This window comes from Perna viridis, chromosome 1, assembly GCF_037379345.1.
Source record: "Perna viridis isolate PV_CMFRI_1.1 ecotype Kerala chromosome 1, ASM3737934v1, whole genome shotgun sequence".
Taxonomy (NCBI): domain Eukaryota; kingdom Metazoa; phylum Mollusca; class Bivalvia; order Mytilida; family Mytilidae; genus Perna; species Perna viridis.
Window position 1 is genome coordinate 20,659,287 of NC_142445.1, and position 13,041 is coordinate 20,672,327.

Sequence of the window (13,041 nt, forward strand, 5' to 3'; positions counted from 1 at the left end):
ACTGTGTATGCTTGTACAAAAGTAGTGTTTTCATCCAATGGATGTAAGATCCCTTCCTAATTTTACCTGTGCAAAGAACACAAATTCTAAGTGTAGTATTTTATTACTGAGATAAAAAGAAACATTACGTCATACGTGCTAGGATATTCCGACATCAAATTGATAGTTCACATTCAAAAACACACACAGATGAAATAGTCAAGGCAGCCAAGGTTGACATAATAAAATGACACAATAAAAGCTATTCATTTACATTTACGAATTATTTAAAATTCGTTTTTATGAACACTTAATATTTTGAATAAACAAACACCTTTCAATGAATAAAGTCATTGCGTCTTTATATTGTTATATTTATATTTCAGATCTACGAATTTGCCGTGGCTGAGAATAACCTCATGACTTTGGGTGAAAGAAATAAAATATCGTAAAGTTCAAAAGGCACTATATGGGCTAAACTATTCAAGAAAAATAAAAGAATTCGTGTAACCTGTCTTAAAAAATATTATAACAGTAACAAAATCAACGTCTAAATATTTCTGCATCATGGTTCTTTCACTTGTACACAGGCAGTGATGGGAATGCGACATTTTGATTTTGAGGTGCTGGGTATGTGGTTCCTGGGGGTAGAAAGGGTCCACCTTGAGCTGGGAATGCGCCACCAGAAGCTGGATATGTGCTCCCTGGCGCCGGGTAGGTATGTGTTCATATAGGTTTGTAGTTGACCTGAAATAAAACAGTAGTTGTTGATACTAGTCAAGGAATTATTTTATATAAATTCTTGATTCCTGTCGGTGTTCAGTTTTAAAACGTATGTTTTTGTATGCAATAGTAGGAAAAACCAACTCTTTCAATTGCTTAGTGATAATAATTTTGGTTGGACATGTTTTTATATGTGATTCATCCACACACAATGGTATGTCTTTGAAAAAATGTAATCTTTATAAGCTGAAGATTTTTTTGTGTGTATGTCTATACTATTTGGTCAATGCTCCCTATTTTTAGTGGAGTCCGGGGTGCACTTTTACTTTTGTTTATTTGTTCGTGTTATTTTGTTTCTTTCATATGTTACTTTATATTCTTTGCTCTGTCTGTGTGTCAATGTCTAGACTTTATCATTGGAATCTTTTTGTTTTAACGCTGGAATCTTGGTTCCCTTAATTACTTAATCAAAATGCAACTTACTTTGCTGTGATGGCTGCACCACTATTGTAGTGGCACCGCCTGTGGATATAGCAGTGACACTGTTACGTGGACGGTTCTTTACATGACACATGATCACAATTATCACCAGTATAACAATGACACCTGCAACTGCGCCTCCGATGGTAAACCTTTAAACAAACTACGACTGTTCATAAAAACCTCATAATGCAAAGGTAAAAACGAGAAAATAACAATTTATAGAAATACTGCAACGTTAAGGAAAATCGATAAATCTCATTCACAACATGACTTCAACAATTTATTTCAAACATTTCACATTCATCACCATGCTTTTCGATATGATTTAATGCTATCTCCCTCAGATGTTTCCCTTCAGCACCTGCGTATGGAGTGTTCATATCACAACGCATACGTTATGGTAGGGCTTGTCGAAACTACACAGACTTTTGTATCGCGCTATAATTCTAACAAATAGACTTCTGGAACAGGATTATGTTGCTACAAGATTGAAGTCATTACTACAGAAGTTTTATGATCGTCATCATGAACTCGTGAATCGTTACGGTGTATTCATCTGCACCGTGGAAACTAATTTGTTCAATGTGTCATAATTTTCCTTTCCTCTTTCGTCTACCCCGGACTTTACGTGTAATTAGCAACTCAGTGGGTGCTTCTAGAAAAGCAGAGGACGCTTATCCTACAGGTGCACCTGGTCCATGCTCCCAGTTTTAAGTGTCCGTCCGAGTTTGCTTTTGTTACCATTTGATCATTAAAAAAACATAGAATAAAGGGGTCAGACAGTTGTATTTTGCACATATCTTCAAACCCATTAGTTTTAGCCAATATCTTTCAATTGCTGAAATGATCCTTATATTAAGGCCTACAAAAGTCTTCAGTGATTAGAGTTGTCTGACGACTCCACGTTAGAGTTACTGACCTTGAAAGGAGAAACAATCTCTTTTTTACAGTTTTCAGCCAATACATTGAAAGCTATGATAGATAGAATGAAACTTCCAATTGCAGAAATGATTTTAATTATAACGCCTGCCAAAGTCTCCATATATCAAAGTTGTCAGATGACTCCAGGTAAGAGTTATTGCCCTTGAAAGGCAAAAAAGTACGTGTTTAGGAATTTTTAGTCAATATCTTGAAAACTATAATAAATAGCATGAAACTTTCAATTGATGAAATGATCCTTAGGATAAGACAAGTTGGACAACTCATTGTTAGAGGTATTGTCCTTGAAAGGCATGTGAGCGATTCAGGCTCCTTTGAGCCTCTTGTCTGAATGACCAAAGAAGTTCGGAAAATTTGAAAATCAAATTCAAAAACTCTCCATATTTCGTTTTGGGTTCTTTGGTTTTTTATGTTGTTTTGTAAACAATAGTAAATAAACATATTTTGTGGAAAGATTAGACGAAAATAACATAGCCATAAGAGTGTGCGTATAACATTTACCTCTTACTCAAAATTACAATTCTGTCGATGTCTTTAATTCATCACATTTCTCTTAACGTAAAACATATTTGTAGGTTATAACTATCAACAGTTATTTTACAATATTTTTTTATCATACAATTGTGTATTTTGTGAAGATAACTGATTTATATCCCTACATTGACTGTCCGTAAAAAAGGTTTTACATATGTTAAAGCTGCATTAGCTGCCAAATTTGTTCAGTTTTGATTCTGCTGAATTTTGCTGATTCAATGAAATAAGTTTGTATAATGCAATTGAAGCTATATATAATACCTATAGAATATTGTGAAAACAACGTTTTTTTAATCAGAGAAGATCGATAGCTCTGGTCTAATTATATTTTGCTATTTCTTCCGAAGATTGCCGACAGGACATTCTTTTAATTTCCATGTCTGGGTTCCCTTGATTACTCTTCTCGTATATACTTATATACTTCTCGAATTAAAAATTTTTTCCATTGTTAAAGAAATATTTTGTAATGGCTAAGCACTCTGTATACAGAAATCTTTTCAGTAATGAATTTCAAGTGTCTTCAACATTGTATGGATATGCATTATAGCTTCTCCCGTGATTTTAGAATCTTTTCCATGACATTTACTTTTTTGCAGTTATGCATTTTTTTGGTCTTCAAAAATATTCATTTCTATACCTTATTAGTTTTCGAGATTCTAGAAAATAATGTTGATTGTATTAGATATACAGTATGGTCAAATCCATCAAGTCGACAATTTAGAATACTACGCTTAATTTTATTAACCAGTCATATAAAACGTTATTTATAAAAAAAAATAGTGACAAATGAATAATTATGTAAGGTCTAACCTGGTGTCGGTAAAGAAGTATTAATAGTGATGTTTTGGCCGAAGATGTATTCGTCTGACATATATTAGATACCCTACACAAGTCATTCAAAGCACCATATTAGGGCGTCATAATGACTGAATCAGGTCAGGTGACTCGCTACGTTTTCTCTGACATTATATCAATGATCAAATTCAGAAATACATTACACATAATTTCAAGTGGTGTTTGAATGAATTCATAAAGTTTAAAAATTCTTTTCAATGATATCTTTCTTGTTTCTGGGAAAAGGATATTTTTATTTTAGCCCTGCGAACTCTCTTTGCTCACTTTCTTTGGTTTCTTTGTACGTGTTATTTTGGTTACTTCCGGTTCTTAGTTGTGTGCGTGTATTTTCCCTGTCTAGTCTTTATCCATGGAATATATTCTTTTGATTTTACTCGAATCAGAACAATCACCGTTAGAAAATGATCATGGCCTCTCAGAGATGCTATTCTTAAAAATCTGACAGCGGAACTTTTAGATAGCCAGGTATAATTATGTATTAATTATCTATTTGTCTCCAGTGGAAAGCAAAATGTATAAAATTATTAAGTCTCTTGTATGATTGGTACTTTTGTATTACAACAACGCTCATTTGAAAAAAAATCACGCTTTTGTCGTATAAAGTTACAATACTCAATAAAAACAGGAGGAACGTTGACGTTTATGTTGTCACTATTTGTATGTATAACGTCTTTATTTTATATTTTAAAGTATGTCTAAGTTGATATAATCAAGTACGAAAATCTGCCCTTATTTACTATAATATCCATCTACTCACATAATCAGAACGCAACTCATCATGGCTATTTCTTCCGAGTTACGCTTAGGAAGTGCAATTTGTTTTCCTAAATCAGTACATTTGGGACAGTTATAGTTTTGATATACTACGTCTATCATAAGTCATGATGAATTGTCCTCTTAAGACCAGTCAATGACAGTTTTCATGGTTTTAAAAGGTGATATGCATGTTGGGGTGAAAATGTTTGATACTTTGGGGAAACAAGTCTTCTAAACAAAATATAAAGATCTTTGCTCGTTCACATCGCTCAGTTATTATTCTGTCTCACACACTGACATTTTGTTTGCATGTTTTAGTTTACATTTTTCAGGAAAAGATAACAAAAAAACGAACAAAAATGTACTTTAATCATTAACTTGTTTCAAAACACTTGTATACATTATTAAATTTCGATAATCTAGTGTGGTGTCGTGATCCTAACGTCAATATATTGGTGCTGATGGTGGATATGCTGGATTATATGGTGCTGGGTAAGCGCCACCCGCTGGTGGATAAGAGCCTTGTGCTGGGTACTGGTTCATGTAAGGCTGTGGTTGAACTTAAAGATATAAAGTATTATCATAGTTTTTTTCAAAATTGGTCTTTCAAAGCATGTTTGAAACATAATCCAAATCATTTAAATGGTAAATAAGTTAAATAATCAATTAGCAAGATTAACATAACTCACGTTAGAGAAATTCATATCATACTTCTTATCATGTTCCCTTTTAAAATAATAATATAATAAATTTCATACATTGTTGTTGTTGTTGTTGTTGTTGTTGTTGAATCACCGTGGACGTTACTCCAGTCCCTCCAGTTGAAAAAGTAGTCACTCTTGTGCGATTTTTATGCTTGCATATACAGACAATAGTGACCACAATGGCAGTAAAAATTACAACGCCAGCTATTGCTCCACCAATTGCAGCCCTTTAAAGTAAATTTAGTGACATTTGTACGTTTTTCTCGTACATTCAAAAATGATATCCTTCTCAAACATGAGTTCAATATATTATAGAAACGCTTTTATGAATATGTGTATATTATCTAACATATAAATGGCTCAAAATCTTTCTGTTGGAAGAGTAATCAAGGGAACCAAGGTTATAGCGGTAATCAAAAGAATGCAATCGAGGGACAAAGACCAGACATGGAAAACAGACATACACAACAAAGAACATAAAGTAAATAAAATCATACATACAAAGTAACAAAAGCAAATGATTCGGACTCCACTATAAACTGGGAGCATGGACCAGGTGCACCGGTAGGGTAAGCATCCTCTGCTTTTCTAGAAACACCCGCCGAGTTGCTCATAAAAAGTCAAGTCCGGGGTAGATAAACTAGGAAAGAAAGTGACGTATATAGTGAGAAAGTGTTTGTATGATCTTACGCAAACGCACAGAGGATATTATAGATATCTCTCATATTTCTGTCGAGATATCAGCTAAGTAACACGTTAAAATCTTTATCTTAAATGTTATCTAAGTACAAATGGCTCCGCCCCATAAAAGTGAAACCTACAAATCCTATAAATAACTTTTACTCAACTAAAAAGCTATAAAATGTAATACAGGTCCACTTTGACCTACTTTATTCGGTACAATTGTGTTTCTATACACTTACCCAGAATCGTAATATGTATCGTAGTAGCAGGAAACGGAACTGTAGTAATAATATCCACCATAGTAACTGTAACAGGTATATGCTTGTATTCTTTCGACTGCCGAAGAGTAAACAAAATAGTATTGTTTTGATAGACAAATAGTTTAACAAAGAGTTAACAGTACTCGTAAAATATAAAATGAGGATATAGATATATGCATAAATAAAAACATGTGCCAAAACATTCTGATAGGTAGTCGTATCTCTCTCTAACAAAATAACACAAACAGAATATTTTCAATGGTGTAAACAATGAATTGATGCATTTGTGTATAGTTTGATTTAAGGAGGTATACCTAGGGTAAGGGACATAACCAGTGATATGTTTGTATCGTATTCAATTTCATCAAAGCCTTCTTAAGCTTTCACTCTTCAAGCAATGTCCATTAGCTTAGGTCTACATCCTTAAATTGATTGATTTTGGTATTTTGTACCACATTGCTTGGTATAAATAACGTCCAGTATACGTAACTTCATTTAGAATTGAAGATTTGAAAAAATAACAGAAAAAAAACTCATAGATTAGGGGAAATTCCCAAAAGCCCACTCCAGGTTTTTATTTCCAAAAAAAAAATTGTTTTGATGATAATTATGTTTGTTTTAGCATTTTTGCACACTATCTTTTAGGGTTTTTTTTATTCTTATTTTGTTTTGTTTTGCTTTTGTTTGATTGTTTGTTTTGTTTTTGTTTTAATGCGTTTTGTGTTGTGTTTGTTGACTGTATAGGGAGAGGAATATTCATATTTGTTTCAACGAGATGAATTTCTACCGTCTCAAATAAATATAGAAAACATAAACACATATACAAATATCCGTGTTTGATGTGAGAATAAATATAGAGATATGTTTCAAAATCGCTTCTTTTTATCTAATATCGTTGTTTTGTTCACGACACGGAAAGTCTAGATATAACCAGAACCGAAGTACAGGATTGTATGTACTTATAAGATTTAGCAAATCACGCCAGGTCATACATCTTTTCTGAAGTACATGTAGTTTACGACTAAAGGTTTTTTTTACGTCCTATGGATGAAAACATTCATAATACGTTGCTTAGAACCAGACGAGCACGAAATGAAATTTTAGTGTCCTAACTCACAAATTACGAACGTTGGCCATGACATTACACTCGAAAACATTACTTTCTAGACAAGCAGAGGACGCTTATCCTACTAGTGCACCTGGTCCATGCTCCCAGTGTTTAGTGAAGTCCGAGTTACTCATTTGCTTTTGTTGCTATGTATGTATGGTTTTAGTTACTTTATGTTTTATGTTCTGTATGTCTGTTTTCCATGTCTGGTCTTTGTCCCTGGATTCCATTCTTTTGATTACCGCTATAACCTTGGTTTCCTTGATTACTCTTTGACTCCTGGCCAAACAGTCGTCACTCGATCGCTTTTATGTCGCGCGTGCGTTGTGGAGAAACAAGGCGGAGAAACTATTACTACAAATTTTAATTTCGGTTTGACTTTGCCAAATAAAATCTACGTCCCCGTTTCCAAACACGATGCGAATAGCAGAAAACCCCGATGCCACTGAGGTGGTTAATAATGTACAAACACATGTACTATAATTTAGCATACTCACCGAAACCGAGAATAACAGCAATTAGTACACCAAACACGATCTTCATGTTGTAATTTTTTAAGTTAGACACATCTAATTAATTTCTACACTACGTTGTCGTCACAATAATGTTTTACATTGTTTATCGAACATGAATTACCATTGTCTGAATTAAAGGGCATTTATCTAAAGATCTGTGTATCCTCTACATACCATTATAATAAACATTTAATTGTTAACAACTTCTATTTATTTTCATAGGATATAGAATATCATTTTTTCATTATTTCAATATTTTCTGGCATTGTAAATAGTTTATTATGATATGTTGCAGTATTTCTTGTATAAATTGCGAAATTTACAATCTACGGCTACTCTCCTTCACATCCCCCGATTGCATGACGTTGCTACATTCACAATACTGCATTCTGCACTTACAACCTACATTTATAATCACATAACTGTGTAAATAATGGATTATGTATGTAAATGAACACAATTGTTGATTGTGTGAATTATTATACGATATATATGCATAGTAAAGACCCCCACCCCTGCGCAATACACATATCCCTATTCCCATTCATCATTACTAACTGTCAAAATTCAAAATTCCTTATATTCCCTATTCAATTACAGTGATTTGTTTCAAATGATACATGAGGACAAACATCTTTGTGCAAAGATTTTTTCTATTGAAATGATTACTATATTTTAAAAAAAAACAATTGCAAAAGACAAAGGACATTTGTTAAAGATATAAAGATATCGAAGAATTTGTACTTTGAAGCAACCATTATGAAGTACAGTTAACAAAATGAGTTAAATCCACAGATACGGTACAGACATATTATTTAAATGTTGTGTAAAATCTGTTCTTTTGTTATATGTAAAGGTAATTAATTAGTACATGAACTTGTCATATGATCAGTGCCAGGCTACTTTTGCAACTAAATGTAGTAAACATTAAATTTCTTAAGGGTTGGGTCTCATTATTTCTAAATCTAAATGTCTGCTTGATGTTTCATGTACTATGTATAATGTTACATTCTTTTAAAATGCAGAACATGTACATTATGCACCATATTTTAAACTTGTAAACAGTAGCAATTATTTGTTATGTTTGTGGCTTTTGAATTATGAAAATGCTAGACTTGTGTGAAAAATGGAATTGGCGCATTATTGTTTATCAATTGTTCAATAACTATGTTTTTTTTCGATTTCAGAAACAAAAATACAGTGTTTTTAGATTGAAATATTTTCTTTAAAAAGAAATTTTTAGTTTTGTATATAGTATATAATTTAACGAACATGTCCTTTCACTCAAATATGTACTGCTCTTGTTTTAAAGCTAAGTTGATAAGTATTCATTTAAGTCCACGGGTTAATCCTTTTGTAAATTGTACATTTCTACTTCTGAATGATCATTCCAGATTATTTTCAAATAAGAGTTTTCACTGAAGCTTTCGGTAACTAGTTGAAGGACCCACTCCGCATGTAACATCTTGTTTTTTTTTAATTTGGTGTGTTAATTCCTGGTGTGAAAATTTATTTTTATATTATATTCAATTTTTTTCTTACTTTAAAAGGTGAGAACATTCGATTACACTTGTTGCATAGTATTGTGTTCACAATAAAGTGTCTAAAGCGCGTGATAGGTGATATCAATCGAGGCTTACTGTTAATTTAAAAAAAAAACAGTAAGTCATACGTATCAAAAGCAAGTGTTCTTATATTTCAAGTAAGCTTCTGCAATATTGTTAATATCATAGTATTATTGCGTAAGGTTTCCATATTGGCTTAGTAATTGGTCCGAGGCTAGCCATATCGGACTGAGGAGTAGCCGAAGTCCAACATTTCTAGCCGAGGACCAATAACTCATACCACATGGAAAATTATGCAATCATACCATTATTGATTTACTAGTCCAATGTGTCATATTGACTTAGGCCAATATGGATTTTAACCAGGCCAATGTGACGCATTTGACACGAAAAAGCCGTACTGGACGGCTTAATTCCATATTGGCGCACTCTTGTATTTTGTATTTTGTTGGCAGCTTTGATCATATTTTGGATAATATTCAAACGTTAGTCAGTAAAGTACCATATACACAATCAAACAAAAAAAAAAAAAAGAAAAGAAATTCCCCACCATAAAAAATAAAGTTAATGAAAAAAACAGGGGACGTATTCATGCAGGAAAGGTATTTAAAAAATTAGGTATCTTAGGGTATATTCATATAGTATCTTAGGCTAAACAAAAGAAGAAATACCGAAAAACTGGGGTATCGTTATTTCCTATTGCATTAAGTTTTAGACAAATTATGTAGTTAACACGGATAATTTGATTATAAACGTGATGAAAGCACTCGCTTTTTGTTATTCTTCTTACCAATTCTTGACATTTAATTTCAAAGTCACACAATTTTATTTCAGCATTTTGACGAACTAGCTGGTCAATGGTTGGGGATGAGATGTTCAAACATTTCTTTTTGTAGAATCTTACAATAAATAAATACAAAGTAGTCCATGTCCCGTTGGTCACTTAACACCCGGAGTAAAGAGTCAATAAAAAATCTCTAGTCATTTTTTTATTGTTATTGCTGACCCTGTTCTAAACATTTGAACTTATCTCAAGACAGTTATAGCAGAACAGGTTCTGAAAGAACAGTGTCAGTAGAGTTAATTCAGGAAACAGTTTCAGAACTACCTCTACCAGAGATATTATTTCGAAAAGATGACTCTGGTTAACCGTTGGTTCTATCCCTTTTAATTAAATAAGCAATGCATGGCTGGTTTGGTCCATGAAAGACGAGTGGAACAGCGGACAAATACCTCTATGTAAAATTCAAACTTTTCCATAATTGTTGTTTTAAACAGAAGAAAAGGAGAAAGAAATGAATTGAAAACGATAGTAGATCTGTCAGATGATACAAAGAAAGAGTGTAAGACCGAAGAAAATTTAACCGTTGGTTCTATCCCGTCATATCTTAGCCAGTTTTTATCTTTTGGGCGCGAAACCTGTTGGTTTCTCTAAACAAATCATACGACGCCTCTCTACCGGTACATCTGGACAATGCTTCAAGTTAAAGTTGAGTCCGGGTTGCTCACTAAGTTATGATTCTATGTGCGTGCTATTTTGGTAATTCGGTGTATTTTGTTGTGTGTGTCTGTTTTAATTGTCTTTTGTTTTGTCGTTATTATATAACGTATGATATTATTTTTATTTTTTTTAAATTGTTGCTCAAATCCTGGATCGCAATATTTCTCTTACAAAACAATTGATAGATTTAGAAGCATGGTCTACTCGTAAATGAGGTATAATTCTATGCTGATCTGATTTGATTTCGATGGTGTCTCCGCAAGTCGTATTTTTAACCAAATATTATTAACATATTAACATATTAACATAGGAGTTTGTTACTAGAAAGTACTCAAAAAAGTTAACAATTGAATACAATAAAAAACAAGAATGGGTAAACATTTAGTATGAGTGAATAGTTTGTAAATAAAATGTGTCTGTCAGGTAAGACATCGTTAAAACTTGTTTTCAATAATAATAATAATAATAACTAATTATAACTAAGGTGTTTTTAACTATATATGTACGTTACATTTATGTTATGTATAGTTTGAGCAGAGACAATAACATTGTTTATTGGTTTAAAATGATATATTGTCATTAAACAATCCTCGATCCGGCGATTGTCTCGATCCATCTAAAGAACTGGGGAAGAAATAAACCAGTCTACATTCAGTCATTTCATTTTGCTTCTCATACTTTATTCGAGAGTTTTCAGAAAACCGATTGTATTTACAACGAACAATTAGTTCAAAACTGTTCGTCATAATAGCCACATTGCAACGACATTTCCGTAGACTTAAAAAAAAACAAAAATCATTGTATATCGAATTAGTTTTAACAAGCCAACTTAAATTGTAAGTACAATGTTTTTGGAGAAAACAAATGTTAAGGATACATAAATTTTTCATGCTTAAACAACGCGTCCACAAATAATCATTCCATCATCTTTCATCAATCAAAAATCACTGAGTTTCCTCCAAGGTATTCATTTAATTGAGGACTATGTAAATATTTGGACGCAGTCGGAATGGAGTAGTTTATTTTCCTTTATATGCGGGTCCTGGAGGTGGGACAGGAGACCACCATGCCCTGGAATCGCGCCATTCTGAACGGAATATGCACCCCCTGGAGCTGGATAAGTGTCATAAGTGTTCATGTAATGTTGTAGTTGTTCTGCAATAATTCAGTTAGAAAATATAATTACCATATCAGAAATTATTTCCATTTTCATATTGGTATAAGTAAAGACACAAAAAGTAGGAAAATATTTTTTGTCCTTTTGCCATAGGATGTGACGATCATTTTTCAAATGACTATTTGAAAGAGCTGAATTAATACATTTTATACCTTTTACATATTTAACGAACAGCATCTTATCGATTAAATTATCGAATCAGATAAAATATAAATGCATTTAGTATATCAGGGTTTCTGCTATTCGTTTCTGACAATTATTTTTGCTTGAAGATTTATAAGATAATGGTAAATCATCTTTCTTTAAAACAAATTCTCACTCAGCAAATAATGCAAAGCCCATCCCAAATGGGCTATCACAATTAATAATCTTAATACTTAGTTGTTGCTGTATCATTGCTATTGTTGCTGGACCATAGTAGCATGGTAACAAACCGGGTACGAGGGCGATTCTTGAAATTACATACAATCACTATTATCCCCACTTTTCATGAGCAAATCGGTGGGTGTTTCTAGAAAAGCAGAGGACGCTTACTCTATCGTTACACCTCGGTCATGGCCCCAGGTTTTAGTGAAGTCAGAGTAGCTCATTGCATTTATTGTATGTATATCTGATTAATTTTTGTCCTTTGTTGTGTTTGTTTGTTTTCCATGTTTTCTTTAAGATATTGATTGGTCAAATTTAATGAAAATGCAATATGGAAAAATGGCGGGAAATTTTCCTACACCTTTTCCCTATAAACGGAATTAGAAATGTCTATGTCACAGATGATTTAAATAGCTTTTAGCCTGTTTTCTAGATGTATTGAATAATTTTGAGGCAGAAAAGACCAAATTCAGAAAAAAAGATTTGCCATCCATTTTCTGATTCTTACACAGAATGGTACTTTAAAAATGTAGGTGCATGAACACTAAATATTCAGGGCATGATTTAATAAGTTTGAAACCAGGAAGTCAGGAAACCAGTTTATTTCAGTACAATATATATACACGTATTTATGAGTTTCAATCTGTTATACGTGTGCACAAGAATGTTATAACAGTTGCTATGAAATAAGTACTGAGGAATCAGAGATTCCTCATACTTTGTAAGAAATAATTCCAAATCATCTTCCAAATATACAGAGGAAGGTGTTTACAAAATGCTGGAATTTTTAATCGACAACATTTGTCCAGTGTGGTGGACGTGTTTTTCAACAAACGGTCGGCATTCCAATGGGAACAAATTGTGCTCCTTTACTAGCTGATCTATTCCTTCA

The 13,041-nt window shown here is 32.8% G+C and overlaps 1 protein-coding gene and 1 long non-coding RNA gene across 2 annotated transcripts; both read right to left on the minus strand.

The window, feature by feature from the left end:
- Window positions 1–84: 84 nt before the first annotated feature.
- LOC148627706 (uncharacterized) lies at window positions 85–2,177 on the minus strand. Its single transcript, XR_015921363.1, has 2 exons — window positions 1,186–2,177; window positions 85–726 (listed from the first exon to the last, which is right to left on the minus strand). It is a non-coding gene; the product is annotated as an uncharacterized LOC148627706 (long non-coding RNA).
- Window positions 2,178–4,617: 2,440 nt separating this feature from the next.
- On the minus strand, window positions 4,618–7,682 carry LOC148627707 (uncharacterized). The gene is made up of 4 exons (XM_088577232.1): window positions 7,523–7,682; window positions 5,897–5,993; window positions 5,028–5,200; window positions 4,618–4,829 (listed from the first exon to the last, which is right to left on the minus strand). Exons 1-4 carry the CDS (start codon window positions 7,566–7,568, stop codon window positions 4,714–4,716), a joined length of 432 nt encoding a protein of 143 aa, XP_088433358.1. The 5' UTR covers window positions 7,569–7,682; the 3' UTR covers window positions 4,618–4,713.
- Window positions 7,683–13,041: the final 5,359 nt, after the last annotated feature.